Source organism: Dipodomys merriami, unplaced genomic scaffold (assembly GCF_024711535.1).
Source record: "Dipodomys merriami isolate MVZ:Mamm:240054 unplaced genomic scaffold, mDipMer1.0.p SCAF_16, whole genome shotgun sequence".
Classification (NCBI taxonomy): domain Eukaryota; kingdom Metazoa; phylum Chordata; class Mammalia; order Rodentia; family Heteromyidae; genus Dipodomys; species Dipodomys merriami.
The window spans coordinates 8,069,549-8,097,184 of NW_027202937.1; the positions used below are offsets into that span (position 1 = coordinate 8,069,549).

The 27,636-nt window shown below is 55.3% G+C and overlaps 1 protein-coding gene across 2 annotated transcripts in view; it reads left to right on the top strand.

The window, feature by feature from the left end:
* The first annotated feature begins 10,402 nt into the window (after nt 1–10,402).
* Cpne5 (copine 5) overlaps nt 10,403–27,636 on the top strand; it is a 74,577-nt gene continuing 57,343 nt past the window's right edge. For both annotated transcript variants that reach the window (XM_070023871.1, XM_070023872.1), the window contains exons 1-3: nt 10,403–10,959; nt 23,584–23,624; nt 24,800–24,846. In XM_070023871.1, coding sequence (XP_069879972.1) covers nt 10,865–10,959; nt 23,584–23,624; nt 24,800–24,846 — 183 coding nt within the window. In that variant the 5' untranslated portion in view covers nt 10,403–10,864. The remainder of the gene's footprint in view (nt 10,960–23,583; nt 23,625–24,799; nt 24,847–27,636) is intronic.

Below are 27,636 nucleotides of genomic sequence, written 5' to 3' on the forward strand. Positions count from 1 at the left end.
TTACTGCTGTCTCTAAATACTGTGCAGTGCTCTCTCTCTTCTCCTTTCTCTTCTCTCTTTCTCTGGCAGTCCTGGGGTTTGAATTTGTCTTTGCTAGGCAAGTGCTCTACCATTTGAGCCACTCTCCTGTGCCTGTCTGAGGCTCTAATGGCCATTTTCTGCAAGTAAAATGACAGCTCCTGTCTTCGAGATTTCACATTGCTTAGTAAGTCTCCGGCAGACTCCTCCACTCAAAATCAAAGAAATTCCCTGATGCCCCTGAGTGTGAGGGAGAGATGAGCTGTGGGCACAGGTGGTGTGCTAAGACCTAAGGCAGACATGCTGTGGCCTTTGCTTGCTTCCTGTTCACTGTCAGTTTTGGAAAGGCTTATTTGCTTTTTGAAATGGCCCAACAGTGGCTCAATGCTACTGTACTCTCCTCAACTTTGAAATTGATAATGGTCCTGACCACATAATGCTGTTGTCCCATCCCCTGCCTCTTTATCCCAAAGGTGAGTATAGCTGACCTTAGCTCACCTCCCTTCCGCTGCTCTGACCTCGGCCATATCTTCTGTGAGTCTTTCCTGCACCTGCGTGGTGCTTTGAACTCATTGCCAGATAGATCAAGTACAATGCTCTATCTGTTGGCAGAATGAGCTTTATCCCAGGCCCAGGCCCAGGCTTTGGCTTTTCCACTCAGCCCTCTGGAAGGCCTCAGCTTCTTTATTTTTAGACTGTGTCTCCAGAATATGTCAAAATAGCTTTTCCAACACAAGGCACCCAGATCTTCCAGCCAGTCTGGCCCTCACCAGGACCCAGTTTGGCATCACACAGTGTGTGGGGGAGAAGGCACTGAAAGCTGCAGAATGTTTTTTATTTTTGTTTTTGTTGGTCATGGGGCTTGAACTCTGGGCCTGGGCGCTGTCCCTCAGCTCTTCAGCTCAAGGTGAGTACTCTACCCCTTGAGCCACAGAGCCACTTCCATTTTCCTGGTGGTTAGTTGGAGAGAAGAGTCTTATGGACTTTCCTGCTTGGGCTGGCTTTGAACTGCAATCCTCAGATCTCAGCCTCCTGAGTAGCTAGGATGACTGGTGTGAGCCACCGGCGCCTGGCAGAATGGGTTATTACTTTTAGGTAAATAGGATAGAATGTTCCAGAAACTAGATTTAAGAGAATGCATGGGAAGAAAATAGGGCAAGGTCTCCCTCTTAGGTTCGGCCTGGTCTTGAGGAATCGGGTTTCTGTTCTAAACTGCTTGGTAATTCAAAATCCCTGCCTGAAACCGGTGGCTAGTTGTTGGCAAAGTTTGTGCGCTCATCGTGAGGCCTTCGTGTGACCCTAGAGAGTCACCCAATTGCTGATGTGTGTCATTCATCAAGTGAAGACTTCAGCCAAACCCTTTTAGCTCTAAGTCTGAATCTAGGTCAATCTGAGAAGGTTCCATTAGCTGCCAATTCCCATTTAGCATGCTGTTTTGGATATTTGCCACTAGAGGCCACTGTGGATACAGTTTAGCCTTGCCATATCTTCAAAAGGCACAAGCCTGCCAACACCTTGCATCATTTTACTAAACCTTGCCTGCCCGCCCCTTCGAACACAGAAAGCCAGCAACTGACTGCTCAGATGGCAAGAGACTAGAATTGGGATGTCAGCCTAGCACAGAAGGAGCCTATGGAAACTGACGGCCCAGCTGAGCATCCCTGTTCTCTGTCTAGCGGTCCAGGTTGGGGTGAAACCCATGTGGTAAAGTTGGCAGAGCCCTGAGCCCAGGGCCTAGTTCCACATCATGCCTTGTCCCAAAGAGCCAGCTGCTTCTTGACCACCTAATGTTCCTCTCTACAGTTGGGCTCATTTGTTCAATGGTAATTTGGAGCCCCTCTCACATCCAGCACCAAGAAAACCAGAAGAACCTTTAGAAGAAAGCAGTCATGGTCCCTTTTACATGGTCTAAGGATGCTCTCTGATTTCCTTTTTAATCGATTGTGGGGCTTGAACTCTGGGCACTGTCCCTGAGGTCTTGCTCAAGGCTAGCACTCTACCACTTTGAGCCACAACTCTTATTTCCAGTTTTTAGGTGGTTAATTGGAGATATGAGTCTCATAGCTTTGGGCCTTTCTGCCTGTACTGGCTTCCAACTGAAATCTTCGGATCTCTGCCTCCTGAGCAGGATTACAGGCCTGAGCCACCAACTCATATTTTTCTCATAATCCTCCTAACCAACTTCTGAGAACCAAACCTTGAGAGAATGAAGGGAGGGAGTTACATGTAGGCCCATAGCCTGCATGACCAGGACTTGATTTCTGATCTTACACTGAGCTCTTTCTCTGCTACCTCCACCTTTGATACACAGGAGGAAGACACAAAGGAAAGGAAGAATCGCGTAGGGCAGGGTTACCACTGCTGTATGCCTGGCAGGCTGGAGTGTCTACCCTGGCTGTGTCATTTCCTTGCAACAGAGCCAGAGTAGAGCCTGGGAGCCACTCCCCCCCCCCCCCAATCAGTGTGTTTATTGAGTCCTAACTCTATTAGCCTCACCACCCAGCCCTGCCTAGAGCAATCACTCATTCTTCTCTGCCAGGAATGGCCTCTATTCCATTAAAAGCTGCAGCCCATGGACCCTGTTTCTCCTCAGCCGAAACATCAGGGGCAGAATAGAACCACACTTCCCTGCCTCCTTCCTCTGACTAGACACATGGCCATCTGACATTGACTTAGAAAGGCCCCCAAAGGAAGGGAACCCACAGTTGACCGGCAGGGACAGGAAGTGTTCCCAGCTGCCTCTCTCCGTGCTGGTGATGGAGACCCAGCCAGAGCAGGGTGGGGACTTGGGTTTGGGGACTTAAGTGGGAGGACAGCAGGTTTGTGTCCAGCTCCGCAGCCCTGGGTGGAGTGCTGGTGAGGAAGGTTTCCTTGCCTTTCTCTGCACTTCTAGTCACTACATGCCCTTGATGATGTCTGCCTCAGTTCTGTAAAATGAGAGCCGCCCTCTCTCTGCCCAATGTGGGGCACAGCCCTGACTTGGTGGCATGCTCCCAGCTACGGTGGAGGAAGTAGTGGGGGGTTTTACCCTCTGTACTGGGCAAGCATTCCACCACTCCACTGCCCCTCAGCCCTGTTGTCCTCCTATGTTGAGCCAGGGGGGCCTGCGGGGAGAGCCAGCAGAGCACCCCTCCTCTGTCCCAGGCAGACAAGTGGCTGGCAGCAGTAACCCCCCACCCCCCACCTCAGAAAGCCAACACTCAAGCTTGGCCAGAAGGCTGATAGAATTATCTGAGAACTTGGAACAAACACTTCCCACAATCAGGCCAGCTGTTCATAGCCAGAGGTGGAGGAGGCAGGGCTGGAAGTGTGATGAGCTCCCCTCCCAGGCAGGGCCAGAGCTAATAAACCCAGGGAAATCACGGCCAGCTCAGAGCAGCACGCATGCGCCCCGAAGGCCTCGGGGACCTCGGGGACCTCAGCTTCCACACACAGCGGCCTCGTGGCATTTTGCGCACGTTTCCGTTACCTCCGCAGCCAGGCAAGCAAATACAGGCAGCTTGGCATGAAAATCAATTTAGAGTTTGAAAAGAAAAAAAAAAAGAATTTCATCCTTAGGGAATACAGCCAGGGGAGATGCCAAGGAGAAGTGGTGGCTGGGATCAGGGCTGGGGTGAATCAGTGCCCCCCCTTCCTACACCCCTATCTGCTGGGGGGGGGCACAGGCCTTTACAGCAACTAGGTCAGGGGAGAGGGAAGTGTTCCAGGAGTGGACTGTGAAGGGGTCCCTGGGTGATAAGCTAGCTGCTCTCCCTGTCTCAGCCCAACAGGAAGGCATGAGGTGGGGGTGAGGGGCAGTTTCCTGCAGGGCTGGCTTTCCTCTTAACTGATGAAATGTGAAGACTCATTGTCTGTTTCTGAAGATGCTCAAACCAGGGGAAATGGGCTTGTATGGAGTATAGCGGGCAGGAGGCTTTGGAGCCGCCTGGCTGCTCTCAGGGAAGCGGGGGGAAGCGGTGGGGGGAGGGGGGGGACATGTTAAATGAACTCAGCTGCAGAGCACTTGCCTAGCAGGTACAAACGTTCCATCTCCAACACTGCAATTGTGGGGAGAGGACCCCTGAAAAAAATCCAGCCACAACAATGGGAGGCTGAGGCTGGAGATACACCCAAGAGTGTAGTGTGGATGTTCAGTGGAGGAGAAACTGGCAAACTGGGGAAATCCAGGCTAGCTTCTTAGAAGTGGTGACATGTAAAAGATGAAGACAGGGCTCGAAGTGTGGCTCATGTGGTACAGTGCCTGCCTAGCAAGTACAAGACCCTGAGTCCAAACCTCCGTACCACCATCACCACAGCAACAACAAAAAAGGTAGGATTGGGGCCAAGCAGAGAGGAAAGAAAGGCCCAGGGCAAGCAAGCTGGTTGGTTTGAGGCTGGCAAGGTGAGATGAAAGATCTCCTAGGCCCTGGTTGTGGGAGGCCCGGAGATGCCATGTTAACGCTAATCTGCCAGTAGAAAGTCCGGACCCCACCCCTCCTCCAGGGAGCCTGAGGAGCAAGAGCACAGCATTCAGGAGCTCTTGTGAGCTTTTAAAATCACCAATTCCTGCCAGCTGCCCGTGGCTCACACCTGTAATCCTAAATATTCAGGACGCTGAGATCTGAAGATCACAGTTCAAAGCCAGCCTGGGCAGGAAAGTCCTTGAGACTCATTTCCAATAAACCACTAGAAAACCGGAAGTGGTGCTGTGGCTCAAGCAGTAGAGCGCTTGCCTTGAGCTGAAGAGCTGAGGGACAGCACCCAGGCCCAAGTTCAAGCCCCACAACTGACAAAGAAAAAAAAATCACCAATTCCTGGCTGGGAAGGTGGCTTAGTGGTAGAGTGCTTGCTTAGCATACATGACATCCTGGGTTTGATTCCACAGCACCATATAAGCAGAAAAAGCCAGAAGTGAGGCTGTGGCTCAAGTGGTAGAGTGCTAGCCTTGAGCACAGAGAGGCTCAGGGACAGGCCCTGAGTTCAACCCTGGGGCTGTCAGAAAACAACAACAAAAAACCCACACACACAAAAATCACTAATTCCTTATTGGTAAGCAAGCTTGAAGCAATTTCTTCCCATGTGTAGGACTTAGTTTCCACATCTGGAAGACAGACTACCTTTAAAGTCATTTGTACAGCCATGCTAGATATTGGATTGAGTCTGGGAGGGAAGGGGCGTGAAGGAGCTTTTTAGGCTGTGATGTCCACACTTAGGCTCAGTGAAGCTGGGGGCAGAGGCCTTGCCCTGAGGTGTGGAGGCAGCTGTAGTGCTGAAAAGCTAGGCCTTTGTACCCTCAGTGTGAACTTGGACCAGAGAAGTTACTACTCCGCTCAGGATCTTCACTTCTATTATCTGAAGAAATGCAGCCAATACCACCCATAAAGGTTCAGCTCTCCCAGGCCAGAACCTCAGCATGGGCACCCCACTCCATGGAAGGATTGCCTAAAGAGGCTCACGCCTGTAATCCTAGCTACTCTGGAGGCTGAGATCTGAGGATAGCAGGGCAGGTAAATCCATGAGACTCTTATCTTAAATTAACTAGCAAAAAAAAAAGCCAGAAGGGGAGCTGTGGCTCAAGTGGTAGAATGCCAGCCTTGAACAGAAAAAGCCAAGAAACAATGTGAGGCTCTGAATTTAAGCTTCAGTATCTGCGTACAAAAGAGAAGAAAGGAAAAGGAAGGGGAGGGGAGGGAAGGGAAGGGCATGAGGTACCCCACATAGTCATGCTCCAAGAGAAGAATACATTTAGACAGAGAGGTGAGGGACCCATGGACTCCAGGCTTCAGGAATAGCAAGCACAAAGGCCCAGTAGAACAGTAAAAGGGAGAGAAAGAGTCTGGAGCCAGGTCACAGAGTAGGCTGGGGATACACGTGTAACAAGATGTCTTCTTAGCACAGAGGGAGAGGAGAACCAGGGAGAGTTAGGCCCTGGGAAGGACCCACCCTGATTGGCTGCAAGCAGATCCTAGGTCATTCTGAAGCGCCCAGCTGTGGGGTGGGAGGCCTCCCTCTCCTGGAGCCCTTGACTGACTGGAAGGAAGCAGGCAGGAGGGAGGAGAGAGAGCCTGGGCCCTTGGGCTGGAGAAGACTGGCAGGGTAGATTGTAGGGGGCAGGAAAAGCTGCTGAGCTGCCAGGAGGGTTCTGGCTCCCCTCTGTCCTGACACACCTAGACCAACAGCTAGCACTGTGGGCTGGCAGGGGCAGTGAGCAGAGAATGTGGACCTTAGTCATCCCCCTCCCAGAAGAAGGAGCCCTGCAAGTCGGTGTGTGTGTGTGTGTGTGTGTGTGTGTGTGTGTGCGCGCGCGCGCGTGCACGAGTGCGTGAGTGCGCGCGCGCACATCAGCACTGCGGCTTGAACGCAAAGCCTCATGCTTTTGCTTGACTCTTTCGCTTACTGCTCATGCTCTACCACTTTCCGACATCTCTACTTTCCAGAGAGGTCGTGGCTAGCTTCTTGCCTCTTCCTGTACCCCAGCATAGCTTCTCCTCTTGAGACGGGGTCTCAGTGCCCCTGGGCATCTGCCCTGGCTGTTATTAATGCAGCTTCTCATTGAGGGAATATTCAGATGTCCCGAGTCCTTCGTTTCTGGCCCCCTCTTTCCAGTAAACAAAGAGCTTCCGCCTAGACGGTCTCTAGTCAAGCCCCTTCTAGTATTTCTGCTAATGGGTAGAATCAGACACTGCCATCGCCCCTCCTTCTTTACTGCTATAATGGTTTCAAGTTCCTGTCCCGCCCTCTGGCCTTAGTGCTGCCGTCCACGTACAGTGGTGCAGGGTGTTGACTGCATAAGAACCCACAGATAGGGGCTGGGAAGGTGGCTCAGTGGTAGCGCGCTTGCCTTGCATCCATGAGGCCCTGGGTTCGATTCCCCAGCACCACATAAGCAAAAAGAAAAAAAGCGGAAATGGCGCTGTGGCTCAAGTGGTAGAGCGGTAGCCTTGAGCTGAAGAGCTGAGGGACAGCGCCCAGGCCCAGAGTTCAGGTCCCATGACCGGACCCAAAAAAGAAAGAAGAACCCACAGGTAGCCAGGCACCAGTGGCTCACGCCTATAATGCTAGCTACTCAGGAGGCTGAGATCTGAAGATCATGGTTGAAAGCCAGCCCAGGCAGGAAAGGCCGTGAGACTCTTATCTCCAATAATGCACTCAGAAAACCAGAAGTGGCGCTGTGGCTCAAGTGGTAGAGCACTGGCATTGAGCTGAAGAGCTGAAGGACAGTGCCCAGGACCAGAGCTCAAGCCCCACAACCGACCAAAAAAGAAAAAAGAAAAGAACTTCCAGGTAAGGGGAAAAGTGGGGATGCAAATCCGGGCCACACTGCTCAATATATCCACACGCCCGGCCCTACTGCAGGGAAGTCAGATAGTGTGTTCTAGCATGCAGCATGGGCAGCCCGTGCGCCTCTCCTGCTTCAACTCCCTTCAGCACATCCTTTTTCTCTCCACCGTGGAGAGGAAACAGGGCAGATGAGAGGGCAGTGTTTACTCTGAAGAGAGAGGAAGAGGAGGAAGGGGCGGGGCGGGGAGAGCAGCTGCTGCTTCTGTGAGGATCTGCCCCTGAGCCCCTGCACTCTTCCTCTCCTTATCAATGCTGGGAGTCGCTTCTGGAAATTGCTCTGCTATCATTAACACCAAGGATTAGGTCAGATGGGAGCATGTTTGCAGTCTTGGACGGCGGAGACAGAGTGCTGACGCTGGTTATTTCAGATCTTCCGGGCATGGCCCACTCCGTGCTTGCAGTTCCTAATCAGAGGAACGAGTGGCAGTTACGTGGTGGGTGGGCCAAGGTGAAGGTTGGCTCTTATCTGGTTACCAGGCCCCGACAGCCTGTCTGCAGCCTCTGCTGGGCTGCCTGTCGGCCTGCCTGCGGCCAGGTGAGCCTCCAGTGCGGACACTCTCCTATATGTCAGATAACTGATCTAATGGCAGTGACCAAGAGGCTGTGTGTGTGTGTGTGTGTGTGTGTGTGTGTGAGTGTGTTGGTACTGGGGCTTGAACTCAGGGCCTGGGCACTGTCCCTCAGCTTTTTTGCTCAAGGCTGGTGCTTTACCACTTGAGCCACATCTCCAATTCCAGCTCTTTGGTAAGTAATTGGAGATAACAGTTTCATGGACTTTCTTTCCCAGACTGGCTTTGAAATGATGATCCTCATATTTCAGCCTCCTGAGTAGCTAGGATTACATGTGTGAGCCACCAGTGCCTGGCTGAATTACAAACTTTTAGGGAACATGAATAATACCTTTTAAAACCACAACTAAGAGTAGTATCTTTCAGCTCTTTGAAAACAAAATAGTGGTGATTGTTAATAAAGTAGCCAGAGCACCTTGTAAGACACATAGCAAGTGCTCAGCAAGCATGGACTGAATGCAGAACTCCTACAAGTACATTTTGAACAGTGTGGGTCAGGTATAGGGGGGAAGGGTAGAGGCCATGGAGACTCTGATCCAGCTTTGCATCTCTCAAGAGAAGCAACCAGTAGGAGGGCCTAGCATGGTACTGCATGCTTGTAATCCCAGCTACCCTGTTTGTAATCCCTGCTTCAAGGTGGGGCAGAAGAATTATGGCCTAATCCCTCCCTGTCAATAAGCTCCATACCCTGTGAAAAATAAAGCAAGAAAGGCTGGGGTATAGCTAAAGTGGAGAGTGCCTGTGTAAGCCATACAAGGTCCTAACGTCAAACTTCAATGCTTCCTTCCCACCAAATAAATTTTTGTACGCTTCTGCTGTCATTAACAATTCATTTCATCCTAAGGAAACACACAAACCACTGGAATGAAAAGTTCACATCGTGCGTTATTGTTAGTTCTGTTTATTACTACACAGAATAATCACCTTAGAAATACATTGAAAACATTGTTTTCCAACTTGTGGTTCAAGCTGAATCTTGTGCTTTAGACTGGACTTCATTTTGAATTTAAAAATAAGGGCTCGGAAGGTGACTCAGTGGTAGAGCGCTTGCCTTGCATGCATGAGGCCATGGGTTCGATTCCTCAGCACCACATAAACAAAAAGAAAAAAAGCCAGAAGTGGCGCTGTGGCTCAAGTGGTAGAGCGCGAGCCTGGAGCTGAAGAGCTGAGGGACAGCGCCCAGGCCCAGAGTTCAGGCCCCACGACCGGACCCAGCCAATCCTGAGCCATAGGTAAACAGAAAACACTTGATCAGTCCCAGGAATGTGGTGTGTGTGTGTGTGTGTGTGTGTGTGTGTGTGTGTGTGTGTGTGTGTGTGCCCGATATACTGGGACTTGAACTCAGGGCCTAGCACATGTTTGTTTTCTTTCTGCTCAAGGCTAGTGTCCTACCACTTGAGCCTCAGCTCCACCTCTGGCTTGGATGGTTAACTGGAGTGATCACAGTCTCAAAGACTTTCCTGTCCAGGTTGGTTTCCAATGGCCATCCTCAGATCTCAGCCTCCTGAGTGTGCTAGGGTGACAGGTGTGACCACCTGTGCCCCGCAGAAACGTGTCTTCGGGTTTGTTTTCCACTCTAGCTGTGTCTGATGTATTGCAAATTGACTTCAAACAGAATCTGGGAGCGACCGCGTGGCTGGGCTGTCAAAGACAAGGGCGGGAGCCACCCACCCGCTGCCCTGCGTGGAGTGCATCCGAGACCTGAGGCCTCGCCTTCACATCAGGCTTCGCCCCGTGTGCAGGCAATGGGCACACTGGGCACTGGGAGGCCGGTTCCAGCTCAGCACAGCTTAGCCCGAGGCTGTGGAGTGGAATCTACCTGCGCAGCCACCCCTGACCCCACGCTGCATCCCCAGGCCCAGGGGCGCGGGCTGGGCCTCGGGAGGGTGCTCGGCTCCCAGGCCGGGCCTACAGCCCCGAGCGCCACGGGCATCTATTTGGATTGGGTTGTGGAGAAGCTGCGTGGGGTCGCCCAGCCTGGAGGGGGGGGGACAAGGAGGGGAGCTTGCAGCCCCGGGGGTGGGGGCGGGAGGAGGAGGAGGCCGAGGAGGCGCGTGTTTCAGGGTGGCCTGTGACCCCGCGACCCGGACCAGCGCCCAGCGACCCATGCTCCCTGGGCCCCAAAGCCCTGGGTGGGAGACCCGGCGCCCCCTCCCCCGTTCCGCCCCTGGGGTCGCCCACACACACCTCGGGGAGGAGACGCAGAGCGAGCACCCGTTCGCGGGCGGGGGGTCCTCTCCGCCCACACCGCCGGCGCGATCGGGGACGGGGCGCAGGCTCGGAGGAGGGCGCGAGCCACCCGGAGCATCCGTGGCTGGCACGGGCACCGGAGCCGCGTCCCCACGCCCGCCACGCACGGGCACGGGCGCCCCGCCCGCCCGCACACCCTCGCCCCGCGCGCAGCCCCCGCCCGCGGCCCCGCCCCGGCCCCTGCGGGCGGCCCCGGCGCGCGGCCGCCCGGGAGGCGGGAGGCGGCGGCTTCGGGCACATTTGATTTTCCCGCAGTCGGGGCGCCCCGGAGCCCGAGCCCCGAGCCGAGGAGGGCGCTCGCCGCCGCGTCCCAGCCCCGCCACCGACCGCCGGCGCCGAGACCCAGCCCGAGGCGGCGCAGACCCGGCGCCCCGGGAACCCGCGCCCCGCCGCGCCCCGCCGCCGCCCGCGCCCCCTCGCCATCGCCTCCCCCTGCGCCCCCCCGGCCGCGCGCCCCTCTCCCCCCCGCGCCGTGGCCACGCCGCCGCGCGCCACCCCCGTGCCCTCTCCCCGCGGCGCCCCAGATCTCCTCCCCGCGGAACCCGGGCCCCCAGCCCCCCGCACACCTCCCCCGCGCCCCGCCGCGCCCCGCCCGCCCGCCGCCCCCGCCCCTCCCACTGCCCACGCCCCCTCTTCGCGCCCGCCCGCCCGGAGGAGGCGCGAACCGCGGCGGGATTGACTGATTTGGGGTGGGGGCGCGGTGGGTGATGGAGCAGCCCGAGGACATGGCGTCGCTGAGCGAGTTCGACTCCTTGGCGGGCAGCATCCCGGCCACCAAGGTGGAGATCACCGTGTCCTGCAGGTGAGCTGCCCGCTGCCTGGGGTCCCCCCCCCCCGCCGCCGCCGCGCCCCCTTCCCGGGGGGCACGCCTTCCCCGGGACGCACCCCCTGCCCCTGCCCGAAGCCCCTGGCCCGCTGCGGGGTGGCCACGGCAGAAAGGGGGGGGCGGGCTGGGGTCAGAGCCTGGAAAGTTTGTGCTCCGGGTTGTTGCTTCAGAGATAGCATAAAGACCAGAGAACGGGGTGTGGGGGGGCAGGCCTGGAAAGAGAGGGGAAAGGGGGGGTCTTTGCCCCAGGGTCTCCCCACAAGGCTCTCTCTAGTCAGATCCTCCCCAAATGGAGACCTAATGCTGTGCCCCGGGATCCCTCACGAGCTGCCCACCCTCTCCCGCAGCACCCTCCTTTTCCCTCCCTCTCCTTCCTGGTGGTCTCTGTCCCTGCAATACCCCCCAGCACCCCACGGGATTCCCGAGGAGAAGCGTCAGAGGGAGGAGAACCCCCAACTTAAAAACAAACAAACAAAAAAGCGCTAACTTGGGTCAAAAATCTCCAGCCAAAGCAGGGGGAATGCTGTGAAATTTTAGAACAAGGTAGGAGGAATACGTTTGTGGGGCGCATGCCTCTCTGTGAACGCTGCTCTCTCAGGTTCACCTAGCTGAAGAGGGGCCTCCCCCGCAGCAGCAGGGGAGGCGTGGAGAAATGGGGTGCTCCGATGCAGCCTGTCTCGGTCGCTGGCCTTGGGGGTCCCTGCAAGGCAGGGACGTAGCCCATCCTGGACGCCCATCCTCCCCCATAGCCAACGACGTTGCTGGAGCCCTGGCTGCACCCTGGGTCCCAGTCGCCCACCCCCCACCTGTCTCTGTCCGGGTCTCCCCGCCGTCAGGCTTTGTGTCCACCCTGTCTTTATGACATCGCTGTATTGATTACCAAGTTGTGACATTGTGGAGGTTTAGGCAGACCCCTGCGTGCAGGGCTGTTGTGTAAAAGAGGCTGGCTTCGAGATTCCGGGGTGGGGGGCTTTCTCCTGACAACTTGGGAGTGAGGGCTGGTGAGGTGCAATCATGGAGTCCCCCCCCCAGGCAGGTCCCCCAGGGATCCCGTGACAGCTCCCCACAGCCCCCCTAGGGTCCCGCTCCAGTGCTTGCTGCCTTCACGCTCCCAGGAGACCCCTGATGGCCCATTAGCTCCAGTCTTCACCACCCTCCTGCCCTCCTCCTGCCCTCCTCCTGCCCGCACAGCCGCCCCTGGCATTCCATCACGCCTGTCGCATGCCTGTCATCTTCAGTCTTCAGAGTCGCTGTCACCTGGGCTTCCCGCCTCCGGGCCTGGGAAGAGCCTGTTCCCCAGGCAGGCTGTACGTTTGCTTCCAGGCCCTGTGCACACCACTGCTCACCCACGAGACTCCAGCTCCAGTCACTGGCTGCTGGGGAAACTCTATGGGTCACAGGTCACTGCCTTGTTGAGGATGAACCCCCTTAGGACAGCTCAGGTATAGACACCTCCTCCTCAAGAGCAGCCATTTAAGCTGCTCAGGCAGCGCAGACAGGGCCTCGCACCCTCGAACCCCTGCTCCAGCGGGGAGGAAGGGAGGCAGAGGACCCCGTGGCTCACAGAGCAGCCAGGCTTCAGTAGCACAATCTCTGAGTTGCCACCTGTGGTAAGTTTTGAGCCCACTGGCCAAGTAGGTATCTTCCAGACAAAGGCTCCTTCACTAGGGGTAGCTCGTATGCACAGAGCAGTGCCCAGCAAACAGGGGCCACCCAGTGGGCCAAAAAAGAACTGGCAGGAGCGTGGTACACGGAGCACCTCCTATACACTGACGTGGCCCATAGTAGGTGCTCAATAAATAACTGATGATTACAGAAAGGCAGCAATGCTTGGCACCTCCTGGGTGCAATCTCCCGCTTCAGAGGTGCATCGGTTCTGGGGTTGATGCTGTATCTGCACTCTGAGGGCCTTCTCTCCCTCAGAGAGCCTGATGGAGGCGGGGGGGGGGTATTCCCACCCTCTAGAGGACGGAGGTGGGTGGGTTTGGGCATGGGGCGGGGAGGCTGGAAGTGCCCCTTGGAATGGAGGGAAGGTGGGCCCAAAGTTTCACATCTACCCCTGCTTCCACCAGGCCACCTCTCCAGGTTCTAGAACAGAGAGGGAGGGGAGGAGAGGGAGAGGGGAAGGGAGAGAAGACTCAAACTGTGCTTTTGCTCTAGTTTATTCCTTATGCCATGGTGAATCTGCCCCCCATCCCGCCCCGGCCCCGCACCTGTTACATAGACACCCCAGGAGAGGAACCCGTGTGGTTCGCTGGCAAAGAATTCCTGTGACCCAGCCCCGGCAGCGGGCAGTGGGACAGGCAGAGGGGGAGCTGGGTGAGAAGTCAGCAGGCATCAAGATGGGCATCAGGAAAGATGGGGGTGCTGTCGTCCCTCCCCCCTGGCCCCCCACCCCCGCTCCTCCTGGAGATACTACAGCAGCCATAGCAGAACCCGGAGCTCTCCACCCTGTACTGGGGAGGGGGGTGGGGGAGGGGGGATCGAGGCCACCTGCCCTGCCTGTCCTGGGCACTCCCAGCTGAGCGCAGAGCCACAGGACGCCCGGCTCAGTCTCTACAGAAGGCCGAGCAGGTGTTCAGACCATGCTTCAGGTACAGCACATCCTGGCTAACCCATAGCTCCGTCCCGGTCAGAGCTCACCTGTCCCTGTGCGTTTCCCCAAATGTCCTGTCAGTTTTCAGGACTCCGTGGGGGGTGCTGAGGTTTGCACTGCTGCGCTTTGCATCCCGTCCTGGGGCTTGAACTCAGGGCAGAGCGCTGTCCCTGAGCTGCTTTTGCACAAGGCTAGCACTCTACCACTTGAGCCACAGTGCCACCTCTGGCTTTTTCTGTGTCTATGGAACTGAGGAATGGAACCCAGGGCTTCATGCATGCTAGGCAAGCACTCTACCACTGAGCCACCTTCCCAGCCCCTCCCTGAGGTTTTTGTTTGTTTGTTTTGCTCAAGACTAGTGCTCTACCCCTTGCTTTTATAGTTTCTTGGAGATTAAAGTCTCATGGACTTTCCTGCCCAGGCTGGCTTTGAACTGCGATCCTCATTCCTCAGCTTTTACTCTCATTAAAAAAAAAAAATTAAGTAGTTATACAAAGGGGTTTCAACATGCCAGCGTGCCAGTGCAGTGTGCCTGGCTCAGGGCTGTCCCTTCCGTGTGCTTTGCATTCGGTACTTGGCAGTCTGGCAGAGTCCAGCCCAGTGCCACAGACTGAGCTGGAGGCGGGGGGGGGGGGGGGAGCAGGGGGGAGTGCGCTGCTGCTGTGGCGGGGCCCCGCTGTGGCCTCTGTCTCAGAGGTGTGGATTTCTGCTGTCTGTTCGGGTTGGCACTGGGCTGGAGCTGTGTGCGTGCCCCTGGGAACGCTTTCCGACAGCAGGGGGCAGGTGGCATTGGGGGCAGAGGGGCCTGAGGGCATGGTGGCCGCAGCCACAGCCAGCACTAGGAGAAAGAGGTCCAGTTCATGGACACACACCAAGGCGCTGGGTTGGCAGAGTCAGGAGAGCACATAACGAGGAGTAAGCCCAGGCCATGGCATCGGGACTCCTAGGCAGAGTTTACCTTCTTGCTGCTGAGGTTAAAGCACTGGATCCTGGCGACTTTCAGCTCCGTGGGGTGGTGCTGGCCTGCCATGCGGCTCTTTCCAATGATGGCCCCTCAGCAGGGAGCGGGGGTGGGGGGAAAGCAAGCATCCCACATACATTCACTGTGACCTTTAAAAAAAATTTTTTTTTTTTTGGGTCCGGTTGTGGGGCCTGAACTCTGGGCCTGGGCACTGTCCCTCAGCTCTTCAGCTCAAGGCTAGCGCTCTACCACTTGAGCTTCAGCGCCACTTCCGGCTTTTTGCTTATGTGGTGCTGAGGAATCGAACCCAGGGCCTCATGCATGCAAGGCAAGCACTCTACCACTGGGCCACCTTCCCAGCCCCTAAAAATTTTTTTTGTCAGTCACGGGGCTTGAACTCTGGGCCTGGGCACTGTCCTTCAGCTCTTCAGCTCAAAGCAAGCGCTCTACCACTTGAGATACAGCACCACTTCTGGTTTTCTAGTGTTTTATTGGAGATAAGAGTCTCACGGCCTTTTCTGCCTGGGCTGGCTTTGAACTGCAATCCTCAGATCTCAGCCTCCTGAGTAGTAGCTAGGATTACAGGTGTGAGCCACCGGTGCCTGGCTCTGTGATCCCTTTTAAATATCACCCGGCACCCACAGAACCCATGGGTTCAGGTCCTGACACTACGTATTTGTCAGGGCAGGACTTCTAGGTTCTTAACATCTGTCCAGCATAATTTACTGTGTGTGTGTGTGTGTGCGTGCGTGCGTGCGTGCGTGTGTGTGTGTGTGTGTGTTGGGGCTTGAACTCAGAGCCTGGGTGCTACTGCCCCTTCACTTTTTCACTCAAGGCTGGTGCTCTACCACTTGAACCACAGCTCCACCCATACAGCTTTTTGGCAGTTCATTGAAGATAAAAGTCATGGATTTTACTGGCCAAGCCGATTTCCCAAACCACAAGCTTCAGCCCTCAGCCTCCCGAGTAGCTCGGATTACAGCTGTGAGCCACTTGGGGCCTGAGTGACTATTTTGAATATTCCTACAAGACAGAAAGTAGTGTTTAGTCTTAAGAAATCAAGGCTGGCAGAGGCTGAAGGGCCTGCCAAGTCACACAGCTAGCGCAGTCCTGGGGAAGGAAGATCCAATCCAGTCCCTCAGACTCAGACCAGACTCAGACCCAAGGGCGTCGGCGGGTGCTGCTGCTCCCTCCCCTTCCTCCTCCTCCTCCTTCTCCTCCTTTTTCCTCCCCACCCCCCCACCTCTCTTTCTCTCTCTCTCTTTCTTTCTTTCCGGTCCTGGGGCTTGAACTCAGGGCCTGGGCACTGTCCCTGAGCCTCTTTGTGCTCAAGGCTAGCACTCTATCACTTGAACTACAGCACCACTTCCTGTTTTTTCTGAGTAGTTTATTGGAGATAAGAAAGTCCATGGACTTTCCTGCCTAACCTGGCTTTGAACCATGGTCCTCAGATCTCAGCCTCCTGAGTAGCTAGGATTACAGGCGTGAGCCACTGGCCCCCAGTCCCTGAGGGGTTCTTGATGTTGGGACTCAGTCTCCATGAAGTCCATGGTGGGGCTTGGGGACCATCAAGATGGGCATGACCAAGGAGCGTCCCCAGGGAAGAGAGAGGCCTTGCTTGCTGAGGGAGGCCTGTGTTTCCAAGAGTCAAACTCATAACTGGGCAGGGAAGCCTAGGGAACTGAAGCCATAGAATAGAAGCCAGCCTTGGCTGGTACTACATGGTATGGTAGTAGCTACCATTACCCCTCAGGGAAACGAAGCTGGAAAGTTCCATGGCAGAGGGAGGAGTCAGGTTTGGTTAGGAATGCTTCCACTATAAGAAAAGATGACTGTTGGTGGCTTAAACTCGAGATGCGTTTGTTTTTCTCAGGTCACAGTGAGTCTGGAGGCAACATATCTTAGGGCTAGCTTGTCATGTCACTTCTCTTTGAAGAACTCAACCATCCTTAGTGAGCTGCATTGTTACAGAATGGCTGCCTCTGCACCAGACATCCCCGTCACATCCAATGACAGTAAAAGACCTCTCTGAAAATTTGCTTTTATCTGAAAAAGCACAGTTCCTCCCTAAATTTCTCAGCATTGTTTCAGGGCTTACAGCTAGGTCCTATTTCTACCCTTAAAGACAGGAGTCTGTCTATCTTTTTTTTTCAGAGCTGAGGACTGAATTCAGGGCCTTGCCCTTGCTAGGCTGTCTTCCACTGAGCTAGTTGTTCTTGGGTGTTAGGAGAGCCCTATCAGAACTGAACCATGTGGACATTGCTTGTGGGTACAGAGTGGCTAGCAGGGGCCTAGAGGTGGCATCCCAGAGAGCTGGCTTCAGTGGACTGTCACTGTTGGGGGTCAGGGACAGTCCCCTGACTGCCTGTCTTGCTGCTTGCTTGCCAGGCGGAAAAGGGCTTGGTGCCATTGCAAAGCGCCGTACGGTCCCTCTGTCTCCCCTCGCCCCCCCCTTCTCCTGGACCATCAGGCCTCTGCAGGGCCTGAGGGGGGTCCTCGATTCTCACTGAGCTGGCCGCCGAGAGGCAGGGCGGGGCCTGGCTTCCTCGGAGACCCTGGCCGGCCTCTGCTTCTTCCGCGTGGCATGGCGGGAAGTGGTGGTGCTGCTGGGCGGCTCTGCAGAGGGGAGCGGGCCTGGGGGCTTTTCTCTGCCCTGCAATGCGCCAAGTGGAGCAGCCGCAGGCATTGCCGGGGACGGTGGCACTTCAGTCACTCCATGAGGTGATGGGGATCTTCACGTGTGACGGGATCCGGGCCGGATGCTGGGGTGAACTGCAGGGGATGTAGCCATGAACAAGGCCGTTGCGCTCCCTGTGGAGCTCCCGGAGCTGGGATAGAAGACAAATAAACTTAGTTTTATTTCGTGTGTGTGTGTGTGTGTGTGTGTGTGTGTGTGTGTGTGTGTGTGTGTGTGTGTGTACATGCACTAATATTAGGGCTTGAACTCAGGGTCTGGGTGCTGTCTTTTGTTGTTGTTGGTCGTGGGGCTTGAACTCTGGGCCTGGGCACTGTCCCTCAGAAATTCAGCTCAAGGCTAGTGCTCTACCACTTGAGCCACAGCGCCACTTCCGGTTTTCTGGTGGTTAGTTAGAGATAAGAGTCTCCCTGACTTTCCTGCCTGGTCTGGCTTTGAACCGTGATCCTCAGATCTCTGCCTCCTGAGGAGCTAGGATTACAGGTGTGACCCACTAGTGCCTGGTGGTATCAGGTTATGCTTTTATTTTTAGTCTCTGTAATACTAGGAATGGAACCCAGGGTTTCGTGAATGCTAAGCAAGCTCTCTACACAGAAAAAGCCAGAAGTGGCGCTGTGGCTCAAGTGGTAAGAGTGCTAGCCTTGAGTACCAGAAGTTCAGGGACAGCGTCCAGGCCCTGAGTTCAAGCCCCAGGACTGGCAGGGAAAAAATACTTAAAAAACAAAGCTCTGAGCCCAGTGCCAGTGGCTTACTCCAATAATCCTAGCTACTGTAGGAGGCTGAGATCTGGAGGATGGCAGTTCAAAGCCAGCCTGGCCAGAGAAGTCCATGAGACTCCATCTCCAATTAACCAGCAAAAAGCTGAGCTAGAGGCATGGCTCAAACGTTAGAGTACCAGCATTGCCCAAGAAAGCCGAGCAAAAGCACAAGGCCCTGAGTTCCAGCCCTGATATCAGCATAACTCCTATAAAACAAACACAGAAAACAACAATGCTCTGAGAATGGCAGAGAATGGGCTGGGGAGGACAGGGGAGGGGAGGGGAGGGGAGGGGAGGGAAGACTCAATCAGGGCCAGGAAGTAAGAAAGGCCATGTCAGCCTGGAAGAGTGGGCAGATGCGAGGAGGAGGGGAAGAGTGGGGATCCTGAAGGGAGGGAGGAGGCAGCAGCTGGGCCTGGGCCCACATCAAGCCGGTGGCTCCCCATTCCCTCTACAAGGCGGTCAGCCACCTGGTGCTCCAGTGAGGACCCAGGGCCGGGGCCCGTTACCCATGGGAATTGCACACAGCCCTCCTCCCTTGGCCATACAGCTCAGGAGAGACAATGGTACAATAATTATAATAAATATTATATGTGTCCTATGTTATATATGTTATATATAATATATAACATATATTACATATTTTAATACTTTTGAAAGCTGCTGAAGGGAAATTGCTTTTTTCTTTTCTTTTCTTCCTGGTCCTGGGGCTCGAACTCTGGGCCTGGGCACTGTCCCTGAGCAACTTTTTGCTCGAGGCTAGCGCTCTACCACTTGGGCCACGGTGCCACTTAATGTTTTTTTCTGAGTAGTTTATTGGAGAGAAGAGTCTCAAGGGGACTTTCCTGCCCAGGCTGGCTTTGAACCGTGATCCTCAGATCTCAGCCTCCTGAATAGTTAGGATTACAGGTGTGTGCCACTGGGGCTCAGTTGTTTTCAGAGCTCAGTGTGGGATGAGCGGGACCTGAGAGGAGGGGGCGATGGGTGAGAGACGAGGCAGGTGCACCTGGCCTGCGTCCCTCATTGTTTCTGGGGAGCAGGTAGTGGCCACAGGAAGCCCTCTGACTCTGCTTCCCCAGTTGTCCATGGGACTGAGGGCAGAAACAGGGTGGCAAGATCGGTGGGGGTCCAGTGGGCCACATGGGCGTGGCACACTTGGTGACACAGATGTCCCCTGGGCATCTCCAAAAGAAGGCCCTGTTCTCTCGTGGAGGCCCCAAGACTCCGCCTTGCATTCTCCACCCACCAGTAGGTGGCTGGAAAGTAGACAGACTGTCTCCATGCCCACGCTCTGCAGAGCTGGGATTTGAACTCAAGGCTTTGTGCTTGCTAGGCAGGTGCTCGGCTGCTGAGCCCTACTTTCAGCCCTTTTTGGGGCTGGTTATTTTTTGAGATAGGTTCTTGCTTCCTGCCCAGGCCTGTGGCTGGATTAGGATCTATCTGCTTTATTCTTCCCTCGGAGCTGGGATGATCGGCTTAGACCCCCGCAGTTTCTTCCATTGAGCTTGGCCTCACAATTCCAGCTTCCTACATAGCACTGCGGGTGTGAATCATCAGCACTCAACTTTTTTAGGGGGGGGAAGGGGGGAGACAGGGTCTTGCTATGTAGCCCAAGTGCTGGGATTACAAGTGTACACTACTACACCTGATTCCAAGAAAGCATCTTTTCTTTTTTCTCTTTTGGTCAGTTGTGGGGCTTGGACTCAGGGCCTGGGAGCTGATCCTGAGCCTCTTTGTGCTTAAGGCTAGCACTCTACCACTTGACCTATAGCTCCACTTCCAGTTATTGGAGATAAGAGTCTCACGGGGACTTTTCTGTCCTGGATGGCTTCAAACCGTGATCCTTAGATCTCAGTCTCAGGTGGTGCCTGGCTAAGAAACCATCTTTTCCTAACTCGAGCAGTCTGTCTAGGAATCTGATGGAAATCCTCCAACACAAAGCACACCTCTGAGAACCACTGTGCGCGGCTGACAGGTTCAGCGGGGAAGAGCAGGAGGTAGGGACCCCGTAGCGTTTAGCACACCTCCAGCCTTGGTAGCGCCTCTCTGGGGCTCTCTTTTGACCTTTCCAGTGCTTTCTTCCTTAGATCGGGCTCCGGGGATTTCTGACTTTCCACTCTGTGGATGCCATTTTCCCACAGCCTCTGAAATAAAAAACGGTTCTTCCTTGGTGGAGAGCGGAAAATGGGCAGCGGACCCCCCCCCCCCCCCCGCCCTGTGCTCTGTTTTCCTGGGCCTTGATTTAAGGAACAAAAGAAGCCGAGCTCCACACTGCCGGGTAGACAGCTGAAGGGTTTTATGCTCTTTAGGGAAAAAATATATTTTGTCTGTTGGAAAAAAAAAATATTTCCCTTTGAGCTCTCCAAAAACAGAAAGTGGAGGCAAGGGCATTGGGGCGCTGGTCTTTCCCCTGGGCTGGGGCCCTTTTTGGGGACAAAAGACATGGTTTCCTCCCTGCCCAGGCTGCTTGCTGGCTGTGTGCCTGGAGGAAGTCAGTCTCTGAGCTTGGGATGCTCAGGGATGAGGTGAATGGGGATCCAGGGCAGGTGCTTGGCTGTGGGGGAGCTTCTAAGCACCACGCAGGCCTGTGCTGGGGTCCTTGACCAAACAGTAGTAAAGCTGAAGCCCTGAGACACTAGGCCCAAGAAGGTGGTGTTTGGAAATGCACAGGGGAGCTGGGCATGGTGGTGCATTGCCTGTAATCCCAGCACATAGGAGGAGGCATGAGGACAAGGCAGGAAGATAGTGAGTTTGAAGCCAGCCTGGGGCACCTAGTAAGACCCTGTTTCAAAAATATAAAGAAGAGCTGGGGCACTGGTGGCTCACGCCTGTACTCCTAGCTACTCAGGAGGCTGAGATCTGAGGGTTGAAGTTTGAAGCCAGCCTGGGCAGAAAACTCCATGAGATTCCTATCTCCAATTAACCAGCAAAAAGCTGGAAGTGCAGGTGTAGCTCAAGTCGTAATGTGATAGTGTTGAGTGGAAAAAACTGAGGGCAGGAGGCTCTGAGTTCAAGTCCCAGTACTGTTTCACGGGCACGCACGCGCGCGCACACACACACACACCAGTACATACAAAAACAAGAGAGGGCTGACAAAAAGACCCCTATTTAAGCGTGACATCCCGGCCCTGCTCCAGACCTACAAAACGAGACTCTGGGCACAGCCCCAAGGATCTGCCTCTTTTTTTTTTTCTTCAATGGAAAAACAGACAAACAACTCTCATTTTTCATTTCCTGGAGTTAGGATCTGCCCTTTTAAACCTGGGTGCAGGGTGAGTAAGCCCGGGGAAGTTCTAATGGAGGACGCCACATTTCCAGGCCCACGTGGCTGGGGTCCACAGGCCTTGGTTTCTGTCAGGACAGGAGCTGGTGACAGGTGGAGGAGGTAAAGGGATCCAGTGTGGGGGTCCTCAGGGCTGGAGAGAGGGATAGGATGGAGGCAGGAGAGGAGGGGCTGAAGCTGGGGCCTGGCCAGTGCTCAGCCAATGGAAACAGCGCGCTCCAGGGGCTGCTGGGATGTGGGACTGGCTGGGCTTCCCTGGACCAGCGAGGCTGCGGGTAGTTGCGCCTCCCTTGTCACCTGCCCCGTGAGCCTGCGCATCGCGCAGAACAAACAAGGCTTTTCTGGCTCCCAGGAGCTCCACGTTCCTCTCTGAGTAGCTTTGAACTAGACTGGGCCCCATTTTACAGAGAGGGAAAGGGGGGGCACAGGAGGATGGGGCATCTGACCACGCCCCACTCACTGCAGACAGAGGAGGCAGGTGAGGAGACCAGGCCTGCTCCCCTCCCTGGCCCCCTCCTCCTCCTGGGTCCTCCTCCATCCAACCTACCAGGCCTCTGGCACTGGGCCGGCATGTGGCAAAATGGGGGACCTGCTCTGGAGAAGCACAGAGGTTGTGGGGACCACAACCCAGGAATGGAAGAGGAGCACCCTTCAGGCCAGCGAGAGCTCAGGGGAGGGGAGTGTGGTTTGGGGCAGTAGCCAGGAAAGGCACGTTGAGGAAGAGGGGTAGGAAGGCTCTGGAAAGGTGGTAAGAATAATTGTAGCCAGGTGTGGTGGCGCACACCTGTAATCCCAGTGCTGGAAAGGCTGAAGTAGGGGTATCTAAGGAAGACTCTTGCTTCCAAAAAAAACAAGGATTGGAGGTAGAGCTCAGTGGTAAAGCACGTTCCTAGCATGTTACAAGGTCCTGGGTTCAAGCCTCAGGGTCAGCAGTCTATAATAAAGAATAACAAAAACAGTTATTAGCTTTCTTTCTTTCTTGCCAGTCCTGGGTCTTGAACTCAGGGCCTGGGCACTGTCCCTGAGCTTCTTTTGCTCAAAGCTACCACAGCACCACTTCTGGCTTTTTCTGTGTATGTGCTACCGGGAAATTGAACCCAGAGCTCCATGCATGCTAGGCAAGCACTCTACCACTGGGCCACATTGCAAGCCCAGCTATTAGTATTCTTATTTCAGCAGTGCAGTAGACAGAAGGTCTGTGGTCTGGGGCCAGGGCTCACAGAGTCCTGAGGTCCCTGGGCGGGGCCACACAAACCAGGTGATTCTGTTTCTTAGTTGTGGGCCTCTGGCCCAGTGGAAAAGCAGCCCCCATTGACTTGTCGTTGAAGATAAGACACTATGTCTTCTTCCCCTATCTTTCTTACACACACACACACCCTAGACAGAAATCCTGGGCCTCACTCTCCGGCTGGCCTGCACATGACTAACCTGTCCCCTGTCCCCTGTCCCCACCCAAGCCTGAAGGAGACAGAGATCCGGCCCTGGGAGGAGCCCGTAGTTGTCCCTGAGTGTCACACTCCTGATTCATTGGAGGAGTTAGGAAAGGTGACTGGGCGGGCCTCCCAGCTTGAGCACTCTAGAATTTTCTGCAGCTAGAGTTTCATGGAGATCTGGAGGATAAACCTGCCTCTTCAGTAGAGCCACATCTCCCCATAATTTCCCTGCTCGTTGGGCTGGAGATCCCTCCTCAGCAGCCTTAAGAGAAGATAGGCACCCCCAAAATTTGCGCCCCCAGAGCATGGGTCTAGGTCAGCTTGGCCTTTCATCTGTGTCCCATGTTCTGCAGTGGGCTGGGAGGTTTATCAGACCGTTTCCTGGGGACCAGCAGAGGGGTGGGGTGCCAGCAGGGCCGGGAGGGCAGGCTGCGGGTGGCTGTCTTTGGGGAGAGGAGAGGAGAGGAGAGGACCCCATGTGTCAGCTCCCGGCTGCTGCGGGGTAGAGGGACGCTGGGGGGTGTGGCCTACAGTGGTGTCCGGTTGCTCTGTAAGCTGTCACTGCAGATGGCTTTGGAGATGGTGAAGAAACTTCTAGAAAGGGCTGGTGGAATGGGCCGATTGGGATTTGGTCAGTGAGAAACAGCCAGGGCACAGAAATCTCAGGGCGAGGGCAGCTTTGGGGGTGCGGAGTTCCAGGCATCTTGGGAAGGGGGGGAATCTGGGGGCCACCGAGCACCTTGACAATTAAGAACACATAATCAAGGTTGGCTAAAGTGACTCTGTTCCCCTGAGGCCAGGCCAGTGGCAGCCTCTGCCCAGGGTTCAGGGCCTCTCCCCTCCGCCTTGCTGACTCCCCTGTGTTTTCTTTCAGGAACCTCTTGGACAAAGACATGTTTTCCAAGTCAGACCCACGTAAGTCCTGCTGAAGTAATGGTCACAATGACAGCAGCGACTGTGACTAATGACTGTGCCGAGTGTGGCGGGGCTGCTCAGGCATCACTGCCGGCCACGGGCTGGAGAAGGAGCACTGGGGTTTCCCTGCCCAGCCCCCGTGCTTGGGAAGCCTCCTGGGGACCCAGCAGGTCGGGAGGGGCTGGGGGGGCCAGGGGCAAGTTGGCTGCTGTCCCAGGGAGAACAGTATAATTGGTGTGTGTGTGTGTGTGTGTGTGTGTGTGTGTGTGTGTGTGTGTGTGTGTGTGTGTGTGTGTGTGTGTGTGTGTGTGTGTGTGTGTGTTGGTCCTGGGGCCTGAACTCAGTGCCTGGGCTCTGCCCCAGAGTTTTGTTTTTTGTTGTTTTTTATTTATTTATTTTTTTCTTCAAGGCTAGTGCTCTACTACTTGAGCCACAGTTCCACTTCCTGGGCTTTCTGGGTTTGGGGTGGTTAATTGGAAATAAAAGTGTCCTGGACTTTCCTGCCCAGGCTGGCTTCAAACCACCGTGGTCAGATCTCAGCCTTCTGAGGAGCTGGGATTACAGGCGTGAGCCGCCCATGCCTGGCTGAAACCAGATAAATTCTGAGCCTCAATTGGCTGTGGTCTGGTGGGACAGTTGTTGGGTTTGGGTAGGCCTTTGGGCTCCTCTGAGCCTCAGTTCCCTCATCAGTAAAAGGGGATTGGTGAGACTAATAGGTCTGTGGGTATAAAGGGCCCCTGTGCCTTCAGATGCGCTCCAATGTACTCTGCCACCCTGTCCTCCGTCACCTGTCCACCTGTCTATGAATGAATGGTGTCCTCCCCTCCTCTAAAGCGTGCAGAAGGAGAGGCGTGGCCCCCTTTGGCCCCCTTTGCCAAGCTGACTCCTGTGAATTGATGCTAGACACGAGCTGTGGGGCCCAGGGGCTGTCCCTTGGGGGTAGTGTGCATGCCTAGCATGGGCAAAGCCTTGGGTTTGATCCCTGGCACTGCAAACAACAACAACAACAGAAACATAAATCAAGATCCTGATGCCTGCGGTAACCACTCTGCCCACTTCCCAGAGCCATCCAGGCTCTAGGTCGCCATGGTGTACACGCAGCCAAGGTCCCTTCCCCATCCGGGAACTCCCTTGGCCTGCAGTATTAATTAGTTTTTTTCTCTTCTCTCTTCCAGTGTGTGTCATGTATACTCAAGGCATGGAGAACAAGCAGTGGCGAGAGGTAGGTTGAGCCCTGCCTACCAGGGCACCAGCCAGTCCCTGATCGTGTCGGTCTGTTGTCTCCAGCTCTTGAGCCATCCCACCAGGGGGGTTCACTTGCAGCTCCAAGCCCTCATGAAGGCGGGAAGGCAGGCAGAGGGCTGTCCTAGTCTATGGCAGAGCAAGCACTGAAAATGGGGCCGATGGTGCCCATCCATCCTCAGAGAGCCCCAGTCTGAGGGAGACATGGTGATATCAGTTGCTTTTTGCACAACAACTTACAGGAGGAGCGATCGATCTGGGCTTCTGGTTTCAGGGAGCTCAGCCCTGGGTCAGTTGGCCCCTTGGCTCTTGGGTTTGGAACATCCTGGTGGCAGAATATTTCACCTCATGGCAGACAGGAAGTAGGGTGGATCAGCAGCTGGGAGGGGCGAGGTGAGATCCAGCCCCCAGCCACACATTCCCCAGTGACCTACTTTCTCCCACCACCTCCCCAGTTTTCTATTGGAGCGGGGGAGCCTTTTATCTGCCAAGGGCCATTTGGATATTTATAACATCATTAGGAGCCACGCGGAATTATCAATACAAGCAGATGGGCCGTGGGCAGCCGACAAGAAGCATACGTGGCTTTCCCGTCGCCCACCAAAAGATTTCAGGGGCTGAATCCCTGATAGGTCAGCACCCCTCTGCAGCTCCCAGAAGTGGGCCTTGCTCACCTTCCTAGGGGGTCTCCATCCGGTCAGGTTGATGGTCCAGGACTGTATCCTGGGGGAGCCCCGGTGTGGCTCATCATGGCCCCTGGGTATTACTCCTCCTGCCCCCCCCGCCCCCCACCCCCGCCTTCGCCCCCTCCCTCCCCCCGTGTTTCTGGTAATGTGGGGATGGATTCAGCCAGGTGATTCCTGCACAGAAGGCTTCAGTGTCGCCCATTTGTGGTGGTCTAAGATCAACACCTCCCCCGGCCCCGCCCACCCCACCATGCCCATTTGACTTCCAGGCCCCACCACAGCCAAGGGTGATCCACAGTGTATCTTTGTTATTTCTGCGGTTCCATTTCCCTTTGTCCCTTGTCATCGGCGCTTTGAGGAGAGGGCAGACTTGAAGAACCAGAGACGTAGCTAGGCACGGGTAGCTCACACCTGTCATCCTAGCTACTCAGGAGGCTGAGATCTGAGGATCATGGTTCAAAACCAGCGTGGGCAGGAAAGTCTGTGACACTCTTATCTCTAATTAACACCAGAAAACTGGAAGTGGTGCTGTGGCTCAAGTGGTAGAGCACTTGCCTTGAGCTGAAGAGCTCAGGGACAGCGCCCAGGCCCAGAGTTCAAGCCCCACAACTGACCAAAAAACAAACAAACAAAAACCCCAGAGAATTTAGAAGATGCTTTTAGGCTCTTCCACCTGGGTACTAACGGGTCCCGCTAAAACGGGGTGCTGTCCCTCCACTGCTCCCATCTTGTAAAACCACTCCCTTCAATGGCCACCAGTGCCAGCTGGTCAGACTTCCTTCACCTGGCTGACCTTGTCTCCCAGGGCTCCTCCCCTCCATGTTGGCCACAGGGCCTTTGCACCTGCTGTTGAAGGCTGTACCCTACATGTCCCTGTGGCCCCTCCCATGCTTCCCTCAGATCTTGTCTGCATCCTTACAGTGTGGCGGCCCTCCCTGACCCTGTGGTCCAGCATCTCAGCCTCTCCCCTGGTTGTTACTTCCACTTATCCCTTGTCATGGCTTCCAGGCTCTGGCTCAGTATTTATCTTGTCATCTGTCAGCCTCACGGGGCAGAGCCTTTCATCTTCCAGGCACCGCTCTACTTTGAGCATCTCAAGCAGGGCCCAGCACACAGCAGGTGTTTCATAAATGGTTGTGAAAGGAAGGGCCGGGGTACAGCGGCAGCTGAGCTACCGAGGCTGACTCCGGAGGTGCTGGCTGATGTGTCCTCTGGCTGGGCCTCAGTCCCCCTCACGGGGATCCCGTGGGAGATAAGGCTCTGGATGTAGGGAGGAATGGGGGGACCTGGGAAGCGGGGAAGTGAGGGGCTCCTGTGGGAACAGCAGACAGAGCTGAGGTTTCTTTTCCTGGGATTCAAGGCCTGGTCAAGCTGAGAGGGGAGGGGAGAGAGGGGAAAGGGGGGAAGCTTGTTTTTCCCTTCCCAGTTGGTGCTCCTCTGGGAGATCCCCGGTCTTGCTGCACGCGGCTGAAAGGGGTGAATTGGATGTGGAGTCGTGCGGGAATTTCATCCACGGGCAGGGCTGTGAGACGGACGGAAGCCCATTGAAGCGTCGGCCAGATTGCTAGGGAAACCTTTAGCCTACTTAAGTGAACTAATTCCTTGCGAGGCCTTTGGCTGTGCTTCCTAGACATGAGCGCCAGGAATGTGCTGCTGTCCCGGTGACTCCTGAGGCCGAGTCTGGAAGCGCCTCTTCAGGAGAGCGCTGCTTGGCAAACCGTTCATGGCATTCTAGAATGCTGACTTCTTTCCATTTAGATCAGGGTCCCCCCAGATTATCCAAGCCCTGTTGTCATGCCTGACAACAGAGAGGTGAGAGGGCAGAGAAGATCAGAGGCCTGGGCCTCCGTACATCCTCGCTGCCACCCCTGAAGGATGTGGGACCTGGGGCAAGTTGCTTAGAGTCGGTGCCTCAGTTTCCCCCGATGTAAGATGGCGATACACCTACCTTAAGGCTTGGGGGTAAAGGGAAACAAGATGATAGAGGTACTGTGGATATCTGTGAGACGCTGCCAGTGCTCTGGAAACATTCTGGAAGCATCGGCCAGCGGGTTTGGGGCTTTGCTAAGGGCTCTGCCACCTGC